Raw genomic sequence first — 20805 nt, forward strand, 5'->3', positions numbered from 1 at the left:
AGTACTTATAGAATGGACTGTGGTTGCTTGATTCTCTGCAGCAGCACATTGACATCCAGGTCCTTCTAGGTCGAGGCACAGTGTTTTCCTTGCCCTGCACCCTGTCAAAGTCCAATGAGTAGGTGCGCTGCTAACTTGAGAATTCTTTTAGCTTGAGTGTTGGATGGTTCTCTGACTGGTCATGCTGTGGCAGGGGGCTCTGCTGGAGTGCTGGCAGCTGTCTGTGCATTTGTGGGATGGCCAGGCAAGTTGAGCTGAGTGACTCATCATCTCTGAACTTGTGCAGAACCCCAGAGTCTATTAATTAGTACACTCATGCTCTCCTTTTCTTCTCTTACAGTTTTGAAGAAATCTATAAGTTTCAGCGACAGATTCTTAGAGTGAAAGACCGCGATGAGTTTCCTATGATTCTAGTTGGTAACAAAGCAGATCTGGACCACCAAAGACAGGTAATTAATTTCCTATTAGTTACTGCTCCGTTTTTTCTAGAAAAAAACTTCCATTTTTCTCCCCAGAACAGTGGGAATAAATGAGACAAAAATCCTATCATACTAATTCCAGTGCAAGAAACAACTACACTCAGGTTTTGGACACAAAGAATCTTAGAAGCATGATGGTATTCCGCGCGCAGCACATCTTCTGCCTGACTCAGTGGGGTTATGTTGAGACCAATTCTATTCATGTACAGAGTTGAGAGCTTTCTGTCATGACTTGATTATTCAGGCATGAACGTGTCTAATTCCTCCGTTCTGTTACTCACCATAGCGCTGTGCCAAGCAGGGTGCATTCCAGCACGAGCTCTAATGGTTCTGAGGCTTCAGGGCTGTTGCTTTTACCCTTCACTGCAGTTATGTATAACTGAGGAGCCATTCACTGGTTTCTATTTGGCCACTCATCTTCTGCATAACTGACTCAAGAGGTTTAAAAGTCGGGAGTACAGCACCACAATTAGTGTTGTATTCACGTACCATTAAGTTTTGAAACTAGATTTCAACCTCCCCTCTAGCTGTAAAAGAGCTTCACCAGTTTGGCTTAGAATGGTTTAAAGAAGGAGCTTTCAATGTGTTTTTCTGTTTTACTCTTGATACATTTCATCAATCAGTCTGATTTGTGCTGAAATGAAAATAGTCTTACTACAACAGCAGAGAAGAAAGAGGCATCACAGTTGTATTCTTCAGAAACTTATTTCAGAGGTTTAGTACTTTCTCTGGAGACAGGAAGATGCTTCTTAGAGCTTGCTAGAAAACATGTAATTGATTTTTTTTCTTCCCTGCTGTAATTATTTTAAGAGTTTGACAAGGGAACTACATATTCAAACAATAAGAGATTCTCTGATTTGTGTATAAGGACGTGACTTAGTTTCTGTCCACTAGTGCCTATGTGGGCTTTGTTCTTTGCTTAATAAAATCTTTTTCTGTCAATACATAAAAAGCAAAAGTGGCTAGAACAATGAAAAGCTAGGCTCAAAACAACATGGAAGATTTTAGTGGGTTAGTATGTTGTTGTTCAATGAGTTTTGTGAATACCACATACAATCTTGAGTGCAGTAAGGTTCCTGCTGAGTATACTGCCTTGATTGCCACAGCCTCTTTATCCTACAATCTGTGTAGAAAGGTGATGACAAAATTAAAACGATTGCTGAAAGATGCTGTGTTGAAAAGTTTTCACAGAAGTAGCATATGAACTCACCAGAAGGAACTTCACTGTTACTGTCAGCCTGGCCATGAGACAGAAGTGAAATTCTTTCCCTCCTCAGCCACCATCATAATTCCCAAACTGAACCTTGCAGATCTTGGAGCATAACATACTTTATCTTATGTACAAATGCTGGGTTTTAAACGATGTCGGTGAAAGTAACCCATCCCACAAACTAGGAGAGCTGAAGAACAAAGATCCAGCTGCTTTGGGAGGGAAATCAGCCTCAGTTCTCAGAGGATTCCTGCCAGTGTGATTGATAATCCTGTAGATCCTTTTCCAGAAACGAGATCTTTCTCGCTTCTCCACCCTCCTAATGTAATTGCACTGCAGCTGTTTCTCCTTTAAAGGCAGAAAGAGGTGCTGTCACCTGTTCTTCTGCCAGCCCCTTTGTACCTGATTCCTGCCTGCTTTTGCAGCTGGTGATGGGGTGCTACAGGCTCACGACAGCTGTTTCTGCATTGCTTAACTTTGCAGTTTTGCTGCTTACCTCTGAACACAGAAGCATGTGTTCCCAAACCACTTTTGCTTTTTATGGCTATTTTAATTGCCTTAATTGATTGGATGACAATCAGCATGACTCTAGGTGCTATCATTCGCTACATTTACGTGCAGACTGCTGAATTATTGACTTCCATCCTAAGCTGGGACTTAGGCAGCTGTAGCTGAAAAAGCAGTTATAGGTTTGCTGAAACAGTCACTTTGTGTTATTTGCTCATCCCTACTCCTTCCCCAGCATGTGATGTGTTTCAGTTGGCCTTAAGTCAGTCTGAAGGAATGGTTTGGGGATGCTGAGCTGACATATTTGATCCCCAGAAGGGAGAGGCTCCCCTCCCTCTTGACTTCACCTTCCTGCTCTTTCCTTTGCTGGCTGTAGTTCTCATTAGAAGCACTTGGTGAGTTGAATCATCTCTCTAGACAGGGAGAAAAACAGATGAGCTAGAATGGCTTTCTGGGACCTGCGTGTGTTAAATCAGCTTGCAGAAGGATTTGAGTGCCAGAGCTGAAAGCATGGGAAGGGGTGGAACTGTGGCTCAAGGCAGAGCAGGGAGGAGTTGGGGTGGGGGGCAGAAAGTGAGACATCAACTTCTGGCAGCAGCAAGCGCTTAGATGTTATCAGATGGATGTTAAACGGCAGGCAAAGTCTCTGCTCCTTCGGTGGGGTTGTTTCTGCTCCATCCCCAGAACTCTCAATGCAGATACCCAGTCAGCGAGCTGGATCAGCTTGCCAGTCTGGCTGAAAACTACTCGTGCCAACATGTGTCTCATGTATGGGAAAACTTCAGCCTGACAAGCAAGGCCATGCTGCTCTGGGCACAGGTTTGCTGCATAGGCAGCTGCAATGGGAGGTCTGGGGGTAAGGTGAGAGAACGCCCTCATCATGGTTAGAAGTACTGGTGTGAGTGGAAAGTGTGAGGTATCCTCAAGGCTATGAAAATGTTGGTGTGTGAGGCCTCACTTGGTTACACCAAGAAGGTGGTCACAGAGTAGAGAGTCACACTGGAGTCCTTTTACTGTCTGACAGCTCCACAAGAAGTTGTCTTACTCTCTTGTTTAATCACAAATTCAGCTTCAGAATTTAAGTAGTGTTTTCAGAAATTCGGGAAGCTGGGTGTGAGTCTTTAGAGCAAAACTACTTATGATAGGCATCTGCCATCTCTTTCTGAAGGGCAGGAGGCAAAACAGTGCTGTAGTGGAAAACACCTCTGCTATTACCTCTGAGAGAGTAAAGTTAAGTAAAAGAAAGTAATTTGCTTTGTTTTGATCAGCAAGTGATACCTAATAGAGATAGCACAGAAATCTTCCTGGAGCCCAGAAGAGCTAAACATGTACAGAAGTTTTGGTTATCTCAAGGGTCTGACCACACCTTTACACAAGTAACTGTGTTTTAGTGGAGCACACTACAGAGCACTCTCATTGTGATACCATAAATGTGGAAGCAGATGATGTCTTTGGGTGGTGGCAGGTTGTTTCTGGTGAGTTGTAGAGCAGAGGGGCACAGGTGATAGAATGATCTTGGTGAAGCATTGGGGCATACCAGTGGTGCGGTCTGAAACAGTGGTGGCTGTAATAGGCTGCAGATGAACTCACAGGTGTATTTGGAAGAACAGAGGCAAAAGAAGTTTGAAGTGGTGATTTGCTGTGGTAGTAACTGTAAAGATAACTGGAATTGAGCAGACTTCTTGTAATTTTGTCTCCTTTGTGGTATGGGAGACAAAGTCCTTGGTATATACAGATTAAGTTGACAAAGGAAAATGAGTTACTAGAGGACAGTCATTAATCATTAGAAAGTCCTTGGATGATACTAAATGAAGTTACCAGCATTTCTGGTTTTCCCAGTCAGCCACTAGTTGGTGACTATGAAGTCAGAACTGAAGCACCAGCTCTCATTGCTCTTTTCCTCAGGCAGATGCTGTGTAGCAGTCTTGCTCTTAACTGGGTTAATTCCCTACAACTCTAACAACACGAGGCGTTTCTGCAGCAAGACAGTTCAGTAGAGCACCAGATGTTTTAGTAATAACCACTACTGATGGAGGAGCAGACTTGTCAGAGCAGGCTGTGCAAGACTTTCTGTAGATAGCTGCTAGCTTAATCTGGGTCAAGTCTGATTGTTCTCCAGATGGCAGAGTTTCAAGGAAAATCCAAGTTGCAACAGGAGAGTGTTTGGGTGTCAGGAAGTGCTAGTTTTTGCTTTTGCATCATGAAGTAATACAGTGACTTAGTGCTCAGATCATCTGTGCTGCTGGATACCTCGAAGGCAAGCTTTTAGAGTGACTTCAGTTTATGTACAGACAGTTGATGAGCAAAGCTGATGATCCCTTAGGCATGTGGCCTCGTGCTTTCCCCTTGATCAACATCAGCCTAGGTGCTACCAAACCGGCAGTTACTCTTTGGGTTTGCAGACTCACTGCTTCACTGATAGCTTGGCCTGAGGTGGTTTATTCCAGGGTGTGAATGGGTACAGGGGCCTGGGGAGTGGCCTACCCAAATTCATTAACATTTAGTTTTGCCCTTTCTCTTAACTGTTGTGAACTTATATGATAGTGTGACAGTAACTTCTTGAGGTGATGAAATTCATGGGCATGTACAGTGATACCTCTGTTCCGGCAGGTGGATTTTACCTTCAGGTCTTCCCATGGCTTGCCTGATTCCAAGCTCTAGAGATGGCTGGCAATCAGACATCTGGTGCAGCTTTTGAACGCTGTGAGTCAAGCTGATTGTGTGTCAGTGGTTCAGAACCACAGTTCGTGTGTACCACAGTGACCTTTCATGAGAAGCAGGCAGAATAGAGTTAGTGAATAACGAAGTAGCCCTACAGGAAAGCACTGTGGTAACCCACCGTGAGCGTGAACAGGCAGCACTTTGTGAGGCAGAAAATCAGGCTGAGAGATGAACTCTTCAGGACCGATGGAGGTTTCAGCAGTAAGGGACAACGTTTCTGTGCAGGAAGCTCTGTGAGGTGACCACAAGGAGCTAGAATTCCTCTCAAACTTGAGGAAACACTTCACTGTTAAAATGCTGACACAAATACAACGTGACACTTAGTCTTGTGTAAGTGTCCAGGCCGAAATACCAAAGCAGAGTTGGGTTAGGCAGCCTTGTAGAGTTGCTTTAGGTTGAGGAAAGAATAGAAACTTGAGAAATCAGTAAATTTCTGGCAGTTCTCAGATGCAGCAGTGAAGAAGGAGGGCTGTGTGAGAGATGTTCACAGAAGTCTTACACAGATGCTCAAACAGAAACTTTCACTAGAAAACTATGAACTTGGGGAGTCAGGGAATAAGCTTGTCTGTGTTTGACTTGCTCACTTCTCCTATAATGCTGTTTTAATTTGAGAAACTTTTACCAAATGCCTGAACAGTGTGAAGAAATGGGAGACAAAACAAACAGTAAGATGCCCTGCAACAAAGGACAAACATCCTAAGGGATTCCTATTTGTATTTGGGCTTAAGCTTACCAAACCCAACAGTTTTTTCACTGCAGAACCAACACATGCACATGTACACACACAGTTACTACCAGAAAAATCTGTGCTTCTCTGTATTTCTGTCAAAATGCAGTGCTCTTGGAAGAAAAAGGATTTAGTTATCATTTTGCTGGTAATTTTTAATGAGCTCTCTGCTGACACTTAGTGAAAAGCCTGTCATAACAGAGGGTTGTTGTACTGGAGAAGGAAGAATGAGGTATAAATTAGTATTTTTGTTTTCAAGTGTTTCTATGTTCATACTTACTACGTTTCCTTTGCCTTCAAAAATTAAACTAATATGTTGTGACCTCTAATTTACAGTTTGGGCACTGCAATTGCTTCTGTAGTGTGCTCATACTTTGAGCTGACTTTGTTTGCTCAGGTCACTGAAGTTGTCTGCTATCTACTTGACAAAATGCTTGCAAGATTGACAGATTATTTTGGAATTAATCAAATACAGTTCCTGCAGTAAATGTAATTACTTCAGTGTTGCACCTTCTATTTTAAATGCAGAACATTATGGAAGTGTTGTTTGACATAATTATGTGTTAGTTTGACTTGTAGCTCTGAGATGCTCTAGCTACAACAACGAAGATTGTAGTAATCATGTCTGTGAGCCCACTGGCTGGATTCACTTTCTCCTCAGGGCTCTACATTCCTTCCCAACTAGTTACTTCTTATAGACTTTCTGGGCCTACAGTAGACTAAGGAAGGTGGATATAAAGTAAAGGGGTGAGTGTTATAACAGTTGCTGTGTCTGTACTTGAACTCACTTTTGTCTGATGAGTGAGGTGGAGACAAATAAAAGGGTTTGGAAGCTCTGGTGCAAACGGATGAGATTCTGCAGTGTCATCCATGTGCCATACAGCTACAAGTGCTTCTCAAAGTGCAGCCTGCAGAAGCTTTGGAATAGCTAGTGGAGCTTAGTTCTAGCTAGTGGAGCAAAAATCTTGAGCATCACTCAGTTTTCACACAAGTGGAGGCTCGAAGGATCCCAGTCATTCTTTTTGGTGTCCCGCAGTTAAAAATGCATCTCTAGTAGTTGGTTTAGGGTTGGGTTGGATTTGAGGGTACATTTTGGCTTCATCTGAAGGTAATAGCACTGAAATGAATTCTGTGAGTTTGAGACCAGCCAATGCATCCCACGTTATGCCTGCTAATGATACAGGGTGCCGGGGGGCAACTTGTAGAGCTCAGAGTTTAGTAGGAACAGCCCTCAATTTAGCAGTAAATGTATGAATGTAATAGCAGTGGGGGGTGCTACAGATAGAGGAATCATTGAGGTGCTGTGCAGGAAGGCTCTCAAACCATGTGTGTAGCTGTTAGGAAAGGATTCTACAAACTAAAAGGTACTTCTGTATCATGCACCATAATGAGTGCTGCCAGTGGTGCTTTTCTGTTCCTGCCTATTTCTGTTTCTATGTAGCTTCTTCATGCAAGTGAATATCTGAATGCCTTCTCAAAACTAAGTTGAAAATAAACCCTTACTTCTTTGTTCCTGTTGTATCAGTCCTCTACACGCTGGTTTAACATTTTTCTGTGAAAACAGTGTAATCTTTGACATTTCTTCTACTAGCCATTGTCTTGGCAAGATCTGCTGTACTTGCTTTTATCTCTGAAACCTGCCCTTTCCTTCCCAGCCCTGTGGTTGACCTTCTTGTTGAAGCATTGCATGGCTGGCACTGCTCAGGGTGGATTTCTGTTGTCTGACCTGTGGCTTGTCCTGTGACCAACCTACTCTACTCCTCCTTCCTATAATGGTCCACTAGCTTCCTGCCTTCTGCATCATCACTTGAATTTTACACCATCTCTGTGGTGGTCATCAATTCCTCTTCATCTCCCCTTCCTCTCTTGTCCCAAGGAGTCAGGAGGTAGGCAGGGTTCCTTTAATATCTCTGGATAGTCTGAGGGCATCATAGGTTTTTAGACCTCTTGTAATTTAGGGTACATTGAAAACTGGCTGTATTAATATCCTGCTATGTCATAGGTTTTTGTAAAATGCCTTTTATAAAGGTTCAGAAGCAGAGCCTCTAGATTTACCTGAGGCAGGGAGGTTACTTCAGCAATTGTAGTCACAGTTCTGGTAGTGATCTAGCAGAAGTTGACCAAAGCACTTGCTTTGAAGAGAAGGGCCTCTTGTCTGCCTCTAAAGGAAGTCTTGGTCTTGTCATGCAGAAATGAAGATGAGGCAGCTGCAGTGAGGGCAGGAGGGTCAGTCTTGGCTACAGAAACTTTTCAGATGCAGGTGAAGATTTTTATTAAACGATACTATGAGAAGTGAATTTGTTTTCCAATTGTATTATGGGGACAGTATGGAAACTACTCTGTGGCCAAGCGATCATTATTGTTTGAGGGATACAGATCCTTAACATGCAGTTACTGCTGGGGGCATGCCTGCAGAAGGCTGTACTTACTGACCGATGTCTGTTACAGGTGACACAAGAGGAAGGTCAGCAGCTAGCACGGCAACTTAAAGTCACATACATGGAAGCCTCGGCAAAAATCAGATTGAATGTAGACCAAGCTTTTCACGAACTTGTCAGAGTTATAAGGTATGATGACTTGAGACCTGATAATTAGCATCCTTGCCTTAACGGGTAGCTACAGTAAATGCATTGAAACATAGTGGGAAATGCCTGAGGAAGTTCTGCCTACTGTTACCTGTAAGTTTTGACCAGTGCTCTCCTCTATGAAATGTTCCTGTCTATTAGGAGAGAGGTTTGCATGAATGTAATACGTATTTGAAAGATAATTTCTTCACTTCCATATCTCGGATTTTTATTGATGGCCCAGTAAATAAACCTGATAATCTGAGAGTGGTCCTTGGCAAAAAAAAAGGTATTCCTTTCATTAAAAAAACAACCCACACACAGCTCTCCCTCAAATGATCACTCCTTTAGTCAGGAGTTTGAATGTCAAAAGTGTGAAAACAGTGATTGCATACTCTTTATTTTTCACTTGGCTGCAAATGGTACTCTGAATTTAACTTGAAATACTTGTTTCCAGGAAATTTCAAGAACAAGAGTGCCCTCCTTCACCAGAGCCAGCACGGAAAGAAAAAGACAAGAAAGGCTGCCATTGTGTTATTTTCTGAGAACCCCAAGAACCAAGCTATCAACTGCCAGATTTGCTTTTTTCTCTTTTCTCTCTCCATCATTTTACGTCACTTCCGGTATTGGTCTAGCCTTATACGTGCATGTCCTAAAAGCGGTCACCAGAATAGCCTTAGTCCAAGAAGCTGGCAGAATAGTCCTTGAAGAAGACTCGGTCATCCTGGGGCAGACTTCAAAACAAAACACTAAGGCTGCTTCTTTAATACCACAGTTCCTTCCTTCCTCTCCCTTAGGAGCTTGCACCTTGTGGAGTTATATTCGCAATGGAGATGAAACAAAACCGTGTAGGACGAGGTGCTGAAGTCACGCCTAAGTTGTGTCTCATGAGTTAATTTATTTTTACTTCTGACATTTCATTAGCTATTACAAAGACCTATATTGAAGTACAGAGAATACTTTTTAAAAAAGGGGTGGATTGGCTTTTTTTTTGGTTTGGTTGGTTTGGTTTTGCCCTCACTTAAGTTAGACTTGAGTATTCAGCTAGCCTTAAACCTACACCGAATTTCTTTGTCAGCAAAAAAATTTCATCTCTCATTTATGCTGCAGTTTTATTTCAGTGGCCAAAACAGTCTACTGTATTTATTTTTATGAATCCAGAACAGCTACGGGATGATTACTACTACTATTAGGATATGGCCAAATACCTGAGCTCATTCTGGATTTGAGGCATTTCAGCTTACTAAGAAATTTCACATCATTTGTTTGGAAACAAATTGTGTCTTCCTTTGTATTTCTGGGTAAGGGATTAAGGAAAACTAAAAATTGTAGCTGTTTTTGTTTCATGTGATATAAAAATGAATTTGATCTTTCCATTGTCAGAGATGATTAAATGTTTTTGCTATATACTTTTATACATTATTTTCTTATCAAACTAGTTAACAAGTATTTTTATATGTTTGTAAGCAAATATGCTTTCACAGCATAACTTGTGTATATGTAAAGATGAGTATTTAATTCTCACAGTTCACTTTTAACTGACAAAATGTGGGATTTGCCAAACTGTGGTAAACTTCTCCTTACTCTTCTGGTGATACCCGAGAACGGCGAATTATGTGCCTGCCCAACACACCCATAGAGTAAAATCTAGTGTTGTGTTCAATGGATTTCAGTATCCCTTACTAAAGACTGACCATTATGTGAATTATTAAACTGTAAGACTTCTAACTGATTGTTTAGTTAAACTGTGGATGGTCGTTTGAGTTCTGTGGATTGTGTTTAAACAATTCAAGAGTATGGTCCCTGATATTGAAATACTGAGTGGTATTGCACAGTTGTCACCTTACTGAATGTGTCCAACAGTTCTTTGAAACTTGATTATTAAGCAAACCCTTGTATAACTTCAGGTGCTAGAATTAAAGATGATCTAACCATTATCAGGGGGAAAGCACATTGCCTCTTTCTGACTCTCCTCCAAAACCAGATTTTTTTTGGGTGTGGGTTGGGGAAAAGAGGGTGATGTGACCAGGTTAGAAGGTAGATATCCATGTCTGCACGACCTTTTTCCCAGCTTGGTAGTAAAGAAAAGCTTTGAGTTGAAATAATAGACGATAAAGGCTGGTGTTTGTTTTGACAGAGTATGTAGTCAGTGGTCCAATCAGCAATTCTTGTGCTTTTGGGCTGTGCTCGCTGTCAAGTGCTTTGCCTCGAGTCTGTAACAGTCTGTGGAGGAAGTAGTGCTTCAAATTCCACTTAACCTTTACAGCAGCAAAACATTAAACCTGCAAGTGACACTGGTGCCATGCAGGGCATTTGATTGAAGGAGTTTTTGTGTAATACTGAGTTGTTGTGTCATACTGTTTTGAGAGAGTGTAGCTTCTCCTCTTACACAAAGTTACTGGTTGATGAAAGGCTTCTTATGAATAATGTGCAGAAGATCCAAACAAGAAGTTAGAGTGGAAGTACATTTGGGAGGTGGATTACTTTTTTCAAGTCAAATGTAAGAAACTGCAGTTTCTAGCAAACACCACATGTTTTCTTAAATATCTAAAGCTCTCTGGAGTTAAGTCACTGAATGTGTGGCATGGGAATGAGGTAAGACACTTAGCATATGTGTTGAGTCGTAATTTTGTGAGGTGCAAATACCTTTGAGTTTCATCAGTATTCTCCCTTTTTTTTAACCTTTCACTTCATGGTAGATGGGGTTTAAAATAGCAGGCTGTTAGGGCATTTTTTTAGTATCTAACTCTGTAGGTCACCAAGGTGGTAAATAGCACCACACCCTTGTTTTCCTCATCTGAAAAGCAGAATGGCTTTGAGGCAGTTGATGCTGGGCAACCTACTCCTGTCTGCTAACCCCCAATTGTAAAAGTGGTAAATTTATAAACAAGTTGAAGAGAAGAGGGACCACCAGCTGCTGCTCTGGATGCTTGCCCTAAGTTTCTTAAATAAGAGCGTGCCCATGGTTTTAGGGCTTCTGCTGGAAAGGGGGTGCAGGGAAGTCTTTGTGTAGTGTTATGGTTTCTTTCTGAGGCTGGTTCCTATGTGCCACTTGAAGGAGCTGTTAAATTGTAGACATTTTGTCCTACTTTATAGACTTGGAAGCAAGTATTTAGAAAAGTAATACAGTTCTTTTCTTTGTCCAGTATTGTTTCCAACGGTTTTTTGTCCGGTGTTTATCAGGAATTTGAAACAGCTTAAAGGTGTTTCTGTGATTTGCTTTTCTAATTGTTGTACTTGAGAGTAATGGTAAAAAATGGCACTTTTGAATGTAGTGTAGAGCTTGCAAAGCATGAAAGAGGGACCTTGGCTGACTCTTCAGAAGGAGCTGCCCTGATCTACAGGCCCTGGATTATTTGTGACTTTACAACATTGCTCCTTTGCTGTAGATCAGTGTAGTGGACAGCCAGAGAGAAAGTTTATTATGACTGTAAGTGGTTTTACTACTAGATAAAAAATTGTGGCTTAGGTTGAGGTTACGTTAGTTCAAGGGCACATTCTTTTTCTTTGAATTAACTTTTATTTGGAATTAGTGAAGTTTTTTGGGTGGTTCAAAACTATGGAAGAATTACTTCTATCTAAGTACAGTGCAGTTCTTTGCTCTTCATTTGCTTTCTCAGACCTAGCAACTCTTCTGTATCAGTCCTGACATGCTAACTAACAGACAGGTGAAGAGAATTTCCAGAAGTATTACATCGTGAGCTCTAAAATGTCATCATTTTTGTGGTGTGGCCTGTTCAGGGGCAATAGAGACACTGCTGGTAATTGTAAACTGATCTTGATCGTGCAGAAAAGAGATGAATCGGAAGTAGGTCTATTTGCTTAGTCTGTTTCCAGCCTTTTTGGATTGGGCATCTGCTGAACTGTGCGTGGCTGTCATCCTTTTTGCTGCAGGTTAAAGCTGACCCAGGGTGGTAAAACTGCAAAGCTGCGTGGGCACACAGGGTGGGTGATCTTCCTGTCAAAGTCGTTTTCCTTTCATTTTTCTGGTAATGCAAGTTTGTGTTGTCCTGCAGCATGCCCTCTTCCTCCACTACCTCCTCATTACACTGCCTGATACTGTGGGCTCTGTGGTGTTAGTACTGTCAAGCAAGAACATATTGAATAAATACCTGAAGCAGGTCTGACTAGCCCTAGTCCTATGCAGCAGTGTGCTGAGATCAGCTGCTGTCAAAGAGTTAATAGAGCAAAATATCTTTGGATGGAGCTAACGCCAAGGAAAACTCTGACTTTGTGCATGGCCTTGTGATTAGTCATCATCGATAAAGCCGAAGTCTGGATTCAAACAAAAATATTAGCTAATGTTCTTCTGACGTCAGTCTGTGACAAGATTACACCAGTGATGTAGCTGTGGCTGTGGCTGTCTGGCCTTGCCACGTAATCTTGTTACAAAACTGTAATGAGCTCATTCCGAGCAGAGGATTCCTGAGTCAGTCGCCACAGGCTGAGCGCTGCCAGAAGTTATCTGTGCTTGCTGTATAGGGGCTTGTTGCCTGGAAAAGCTCAGGGATCTGCTACACACGGAGCGCGTTTGTTCACTTGACTCAGGCTTAGATTTTGGAAGGTGATTACCCTGGTGTACTAAAACCATGATTAAAGAAATCAGAAAAACAAGCTGGAAGTGTGTGGGCACCATGGTGTTTCCTGTCTAGTTTAGATGACCCACCGCAGGGCAGCACCATCTGCCAAAACCTGAAGGTTTAAAGTCGTGGAGATGGACTCTTGCTCAGAACATCCTGAGCGGGAAATGCAGTGCTTACTGCTAAGAAAATGCGTTTTCTGCCACGCTTAGCTGATTCTGTTGGAAAGCTGAGGTAAAACTGGAAGCTTGAGGCAGGCTTTGGGCTTTGAGTGGTGTAAGCAGAACTGCGTTCAAGATCTTACTCTCATGTGATGTTTGGTATGTGCTGTAAGGCCAGAAAACTTGGGAATGTTCTTGCTGTTCAGGTACTCGTGTAGAACTCTGGCCGTAGGAGCTTCTGAGTAGAAGGAATCCATTTCTGTTCTTAAAACTTTGTGGCTGTGCAGGACACTTCCTTGATCTTTCTAAGCTTTTCCTCAGGGCACATGAGGAAAAGTAGAAAATTAGAAAAATCACTGAGAGGTGAAGAAAGAAAATAGCCTTGGTACTTTGCTGTATTGTAAGCTAAGTGTGTGTGACAGGTTAGGTGCAGGAATGAAGATGGGTAGGACTGTTTTACTAGCTGTAAGATGGAGGAAATAATGAGCAAAGAGCTCTGAGAAGCAGCAGCTATGGAAAAGGCAATGGATTGAAGTGCAAGGAGACTGTAACATCCAGAAACAACGTTGTGAGTCATGGCATCACAGACTGGTAGGGGTTGGAAGGGATCTCTGAAGACCACCTAGTCCAACTCCTACTAGAATGTGTGCTGTACTTGCTTTCTGTAGGTATGGTACTACACTTTCAGACTGCAGGTACTTTGGAGAGTTAGAGACACTTTTGTAGATATGACCCACCCAAAAACTAAATTGGATTAATGTATTTAAGGTAGTTAGTAATATTCCTGAGCCATCCAGTAAGTAAGTAGTGTGTAGGATTTGTGTGCATTGTCTGGAATGCAAATAGTGGTCTGTTCAGCTACTTTTAAAACTGGATGCTGTGAACTGTAGTGAGATACACAGAGTATTTGGTACTCATTAATTACTTAACATAAGCACTTCGTATTTTACTACATTAAAGAAATACTTCTGACATGAAAGTATTCTAGAGAGGGAGAAGTTACTGTAGTAAAGTGCAGGCACCAAAAACACAAATAGAGGCACTAGTCTCTTAGTCCTAGGCATGGATTAACACAAAGCAGAGAGTTTTTCCCCTGAAAGCGTCTCCTGTTTTGTATGACAGATGTAAAAATGAACTCGGTGTGGTGCTCTGAACACCTTATGTGCTCTCCAAAGTGTTCTGTAAAGTAGTGCTCTGTGGTCTCGCTGGGACCATGGATCTAGTCCATGCAAATGTAACCCAAGTTTGTCCTGGCTGTGGGGAGCTGTCATCTGCATAGGTAGGACAAGCACTCTTGAGGAAGCTACGAGTCAGTGGTGGATTATCTTCTTCTTGTGGTTATTTCTAAAGCAGGACACTTGCATAGAGAGTCCACCACTAGTCAAGGGATGAAAGGTAGTGTAAAACAAGAGGAAGAGCCATGTGGGGTGGAGATGAAGGCATTAAGAAGGGGAAATGCTCAAGGACGCTGCTGACCATGTGCATGGGAGGTTAAGCCCAAGCCGTAGCAGCTCCTCGTCGCTCACTTGCTGTGGTCCCCTACAGTGCTTCCGAAGGCTGGGGAGTCCCGAAGGCTCTGTGGGGCAAGAGGGGCCCTGCGGCCAGACGGCTCTGGCCCTAGAGTCTGCGCTGGATTCTGCTGTCTGCAGTGCGCGGGAAGCGCTTTCATTGCGAGCCACAAGGTGTCACTAGGGGCAGCATCCACAGGGATCCCCGGGCCGGCAGCGCTGCTCCTCGCCAGACCCTTGTACAGAGTTAAAGGCCTTATTTTTCCAAGCGAGGCTGGCATGAACGACAAGAGCCGTAACAAAGCCGCCGGTCTATAATTAAACGAGGCCATGTGTCAGCGCTAGCTCGCAGGATTTTGTTCTGTGAACTCTGCCAGATCCGGTGGGTCAGCAGCGAGGGAAAAAACAACCATTTATAAATAGTGGTTCTGAAGAGATGTGTGTGAAAAGCAGGAAGGATGGTCGCAAGCTAAGGCATGAAATGCTCGTTGATTGCAATGCAGTACAAATACAGGAGAGAAGCACAAGCAGTGTCTGTATAGCATTAGCAACATGTGGCATTTGCAGTCAGCTGTATAGAAACACTTCACGGTCAGCCACAGAATGCATCCAGGTGAGGATCGCTGTCAGCATGACGAAAATGAAGTCCCTCTCCTCTGGGCACCAGGCCTGGCATCTCCCTCACGAGGAGGAGATCTCTTGAATGTGATGCTGACCTTTGGAAGTGAAACAAAGTTCTCATGCTTTTCTCCCCACTCCTGCAACTTTCAGGCCCCACCTGCTGTGACTTTTAAGCGGTAAAAGTTCAAGTGTACTCAGATACTTCCCCTGCAAGCTGTCAAACACACCCATCCGCCACTGCCTCTCGGAGTGCTGCAGCCCTGCACTGCAGACCGCTTGTCTCCCCATACAGTGCTTCTGTCCCAACTCTGCCCTCACCAGACTAAGCCATTCTGTGCCTTCAGCTGATGCTCTTTATTTACAAAGCAGAGAAGTGCCTTAGTGTTAGTATAAAGTACCTCCCTGGCACTATGACCTGAGACCTCTTTGGCTTGCCTAGCTGTCCCTCTCCTTGCAAAGGCTGACTTCTGGTCATCCCAAGAGCTACCTTTTCAGGAAAGCCTTGCTGTAACTTCCTAGTCTTCCTAGTCTTGCTGAGAAATGGGAGAGAGAATACCTTGTGAACTCTGAAGGTTTGGTTTGGTGTGGGTTTGTTTGTGGGGATTAGTTTGGGTTTTTTCCCTCTGAGTTCCTAATGTGGAAGCTGCCCACTGATGTTTCTACTCCAGGTGCTTATATGAACTATGCCTTTGATAGTCCTCTTAACTTCACAGGATGACCTTTTTTTCTGTATTTAAAAGGAAGTGAGACCTTTCCTAATTTTCTCTTGAACAACCAACTTGAGATTATTCAAATCCTCATTACAGCCACCAGTAGAATGATACTATCAGCATCTGCCAGGGTCTAATACCATATGTTGTTGAATTCCTAAGGTGCTTGGGAAGGCATCTGCTGCTGCCAAGTCCTAACATCTGGGCTGTAGCATTGCTGATGTCTTTGTGCAGTGCTTCCAGGAGCTACTGTGCGTCAGCTTCTTCCCAGCAGTATTACTTTTCACGCCTTTGGAGTGTTTTGGATGTGCAGATAGAGAATCGACACCTGGCTCCCACTCATGGCACCAAAAGCAATCCTTTAGTACTGCAAGTGCTATTTAAATTCTTCATATTGCTGAGGCTGAATCTGACTTAGCCCCTGAGAATATTTCATTATTGATATGCTGCTGATAACTGCTCTCTGGCTTTGTCTTCATGTTTGACTTGCCAAAGAAGGAAAGCAGGGAGCTGTGGCTGAATGGGCTGGGTGATTCAAGTGATGGCAGACACAGATCTGGCTGAGGTACCCAGTGCCTCAGTCTTGACCGTCCCTCTGTCTTTACCTTGCTATTGCTGGGGGACATCCTGGATACGTGCTTTCCTCCCCATCTGGAGCTTGGTCCTAGCAGCAAGGACATGATCTGGTTTGAGTACTCTGACAGCTGTTGTGCATAAGGCAAGCACTGGCTGTGAGCTTGCTGGGTAAAGGCACAGCACCTGCAGGAGCTCAGGGAGCTGAGGAGCAGAGCAGGGCACAGCAGAGGCACTGCAGTGGGCAAGGATTAGCCAAGAGCAGCATCTTGCTCTGCCCATGCCATGGCTGCACCCTCAGCCTCCCTGTAGTTCTGGTGCCTAGATTTTTCCTTCAATTCCTTGCAGATGGTGAGCATTACTGTAGGCACAATCACTGCTTTATCTAGATTTCTTTTAAAAGCTACACTCTTTTGGTTGACTCTGAATTGCTGTTGGTGTGTCTGGGGGCTTCTTTTCACAGGCATGAGGATGCTCATCCAGAGTAGGGACTGCAATATAAAAATCCTCCAGCAGATGGGGACTAGAATCGAGCTAATTTTTTCTTCCTTCTTTTTTTTTCTTTTTTTTTTTTTCCCCTTCCCCTTAATAAAGGTCAAAGGCAATCTCATCCCCTCTTTCAGTCCTCTGAAACTCAGGGATGGTTTCTTCACAGCCTGTCTGGAGCTGAACTGTCTGCTGGACTTGAGTAGTGTTTCAGGGTCGTGGATTAGTCACCCAGCTTCTTTCTGTGTAGCTGCCTGCTGCAGTTACATGGCTTTTCATTCTGCCTCTCCGGGGCCTGCCCTTATGCCATTCTTTGCTTTCTCCTTCTTTTTGCATGTTTTTTACATCTCTGTTGCTAGCTGGTCCATGTGAACAGTAATACCCACACGAGCATAGCACTGCCTGCCCAGGTACAACCTGACACCATCAGGACCCCTTGGGTAATAGAAACAACACTTTGTGAAGCACAGAGCCTGATTGCAGCAAGCACCAGACTGGACTGATGCCCTGTGCCGAGTTTTCCACATTTATTTCCCAAAGAGTGGAGCTGTGAGCTGGCTCCTAGGGGGCTTGAGGGGCTGCTGCAAGGTGCTGTGGCCACAATAATCACAGAGTGGTAGGGGTTGGAAGGAACTGTGGAGATTTAGTCCTGCCCCCCTGCCCAAGCAGGTTCCATGAAAGATGGCATCCAGGAAGGTTTAGAATGACTCTAGGGAGGGAGACTCCATCACTTCTCTGGCAACCTGTTCATTTTTTCCATCACCCTCACTGTAAAATAGTTCTCTTCATGTTTAGATGGAACTCCCTGTGTTCAAGTTGGTGCCAAATTATCTCTTTACCTGTTACAGGGAACCACTGAGAAAGGGCTGACTCCATCCTACTGACACCTACCTCCCCACTGGAGAGCCACCAATGCTCAAAAGGGGTGGGGCAAAGTTGAATGTTGAGTGTGTAGAGTGGCTTTGTACTTTAACCCAAAGGAAACTGAATGATCAAAACGATTTTCATATCTCATTTTTTACTCCTGTTAATAGGGCAGTGCTTTTCTGGAGGCCACTGTAGTGATCCATCAGCACAAGCTTGAGTTTGAGTTTCAACAGTTCCTGCACATGAGGGAAATGAGCAGCTGTTGCAGAGATGAGTGGAGGATGAAAAGAGCTAAGTGCTTTCCTCAGCAAGGAGGACTGTCCATATGGACAAGGCCAGCATGCAGTGCTTTCAGCAATGTGCTCTGTGAGGAAGATGGAGTCTGCTAAAAAGTACAGATGGACTTTCTCTGCTTTGGTAATTATATTGTTTTCTTTAGAGTAAATATAGCATACACGTCCAGTAAATATGGTAGTTCCCAGTTGCTCAGAAGGAAGAAATCTGAGTGGAATTCTGGTTCTTTGTGTTTGTAAAGAGAGGAACTTTGAAACAAACACACATTGCATGGCTGCCAGGGGGATGACAGGTTTATAAGTGCTGCCAGAGAATCGGTATCATCCTATGCTCATGTGGAACTCTAGAGTGTTGCAGGGCATGGGGTGCTGGAGCAGGACTCAGGAGACTACAGGCAGTGTGGGTGTCTGCTGTGGTTCCTTGTTTGCTGCAGGGAAAGCTGTCCTGCTTCAATTTCCTTTCTGTAAGATGTAAATAGCAATGCTGGCCTCTTTGCAAAGTGCTCAGAGACTGAGGGATGAAGTTGTTTATTATATTGGGAGCAGAATAAAATGATAATGACTCTTGGAGGGAATTTTTAGAAGCTGCTTTATCCTTTGAAATGAAGATCAAATACAGAGATATGCCAGATGCTCTTAAGGATGTAAATACCCTCTTTTCAGACAAAATTGTTAAGCCCAACTTCCACAAGCTTTATTTTGACAGGGTAACACGAGGGCATGTGGGAAAACAAACAGCAGCATTTCTACTCCCCCCAGTATAAAGCATTATATTATTCAAGGCTCTGGCTTCTTTAGTCCCTAGCACAGATGTTGGGTGCCCCAGAGTCTCCACTGCTCATTGCATTGGTATGGATTTCTCCTCATTACTGAGAGCTGCTCTCCACCAGCACAGCATCTCTAGATGCTTTCAGGCTGTTTTCTTCAGCTGTGGTAGGCTGCAAGGTACATCATGTACTGTCTTTACCTTTTTTTTTAAAGTATATAGTGAGTTTTTGCCCAGGCAAAGGCAGCAAAGGAGTGTCAGGAGGCAGGCTCTGCGGAGCTGGTCCTGCACCCAACCTTGTGGACATGCTTAGCGTCTTACAGTGAAACTGGCCACGTACCTCTAGCTTCAGGAGCAGCAAATGATGCCAACAAATGACTGAGGTTCTTAATTCCTAAATCTGTCTGGGTGGGTATGAGTAGCTGTGGGGCCCTGTTAACCTGCTTCCCTTCCTGAGGGGTGTGCTTAAACCCCAGGGGGTCACAGGATGTCGGGGGTTGGAAGGGACCCAAAGAGATCGAGTCCAACCTCCCTGCCAGAGCAGGACCATAATCTAGCTCAGGTCACAGAGGATCATTGTGTCTGAGCTTGGGTATAACCCCAAGTCTCTTTCTAAGCAAGACTCAGGTATCTGTTCTGCAGAGAGATTCAAAGATGTCTGCCCAGGTATCAGAGGATCTGTATCTGGTTTTATTTCAGGTTTTTCCATTCTAAAATCTGCCTGCTTATCGAAGAAGAATGTGTGTGTTTGTTCAAGCTGGCCCAGGTCCCTCTGGACCTGACATGCATGCTGGTTTGCAACATTCTCCTGCTGGCATCTCATGAACATTACCCTGGCACTCTCCGCAGGCAGCGTGCTGCAGGCAGAGGGTGTCTGAAAGCATGCTGCACTGATCTGAAGAAGCCCCTGCTTACCACGGTGCTTAGGGGCCAGCTCTCCTCTGCTGTGGCTTAAAGTTCTCTGCCCTTCTCTCGTCTCCTCACCTGGAGATCATTTGGCCACATGGCTGAACACAGACCCTTGGGAGGAGGAAGGGGGACTTTATTTTGTCAAAAAGGGAGCAGTCAGTCCCCCCTGCCCACATCCCATCTCAGGAGCCAGGCGTTGCCTGCAGAACAAGAAGCATCGTCCTTTCTAGGCAGCAGCCCTAAGGGCTTGGCAAAATCCTCCCTTGCATAAGCACGAATTAGCACTGCTGAAGGACTCCTAATCTCATTGAAGAACTTGTCCTGGCTGTGGCTAAAACCCGACCTGAGCAGTGCTGACAGGTGCAGCTTCGAGCCCCCTCTGATATGAAGTGAGATCCTGGTGATTTGGTCTCTGAGCATACCCATGCTAGTGGTGGGTTTCTGCAGCAGGAAAGCAAATGCCAGGGTCAGCTCTGACCAGTGCCTTTTTGGCTGGTCAGATACAGAGAGCTGTCTGTCCCTTTCCAGAGCTCATATCCAGATCAGGCTGGGCTGAAACAAAGGGGCAGATTGTGTGGCCAAAGACACTCGGTGGTGGGACAGATGGCTGGCCATCAGCATGAGGGTTTTCCGCTGGCAAAACCACTGTCCGGGGATCCTAATATGCGCACTTAAGTCTCATAGCATTCCCAGGATAGCTAATCTGGGGATGCGAGTTTCTTTGGACTTTGTGCTGGTAGATTTGTTAGGCACCATCCAGTGACTCAGCAGATATTTTGTCACTTGTTTGCAGCATGGTCTGCACTGGCATGAAAACACAGAACAGGCTGTTTGCTTCTGCGCTGGCGGCAGTTAAACTTCTGTTACATTTCAGCAGCTCCAGACAGTATTCCCAATCAGCTTTATTTGGGTGGTAAGGTCATCTGCCATGTCTAAACTCCTGGGAAAAGGAAGGTTTTCTGTGTTCTTGGTGCTCAGCTCCAGCCTTTTCCCCCAGCTGGTACTGGGATGGTAGTAGCTGTGTGGTGCAGCTCCCCAGCACTTCTAACAAAGAACTGAAATTTACTGCTCTGGCTTTAACATGTTGTGATCCCAAAGCCTAACTCCCCTGCTCCTTTGAGAT

At 44.1% G+C, this 20805-nt stretch overlaps 1 protein-coding gene across 1 annotated transcript in view; it reads left to right on the forward strand.

Moving 5' to 3' along the window:
- The window catches only part of RRAS2 (RAS related 2), a 44784-nt gene extending 34639 nt beyond the window's left edge, over positions 1-10145 (forward strand). The window contains exons 4-6 of the mRNA XM_064163659.1: positions 341-449; positions 8093-8211; positions 8666-10145. Coding sequence (XP_064019729.1) covers positions 341-449; positions 8093-8211; positions 8666-8753 — 316 coding nt within the window. The 3' untranslated portion in view covers positions 8754-10145. The remainder of the gene's footprint in view (positions 1-340; positions 450-8092; positions 8212-8665) is intronic.
- Positions 10146-20805: the final 10660 nt, after the last annotated feature.

The sequence above is a fragment of the Pogoniulus pusillus genome, chromosome 24, assembly GCF_015220805.1.
Source record: "Pogoniulus pusillus isolate bPogPus1 chromosome 24, bPogPus1.pri, whole genome shotgun sequence".
Lineage (NCBI taxonomy): Eukaryota > Metazoa > Chordata > Aves > Piciformes > Lybiidae > Pogoniulus > Pogoniulus pusillus.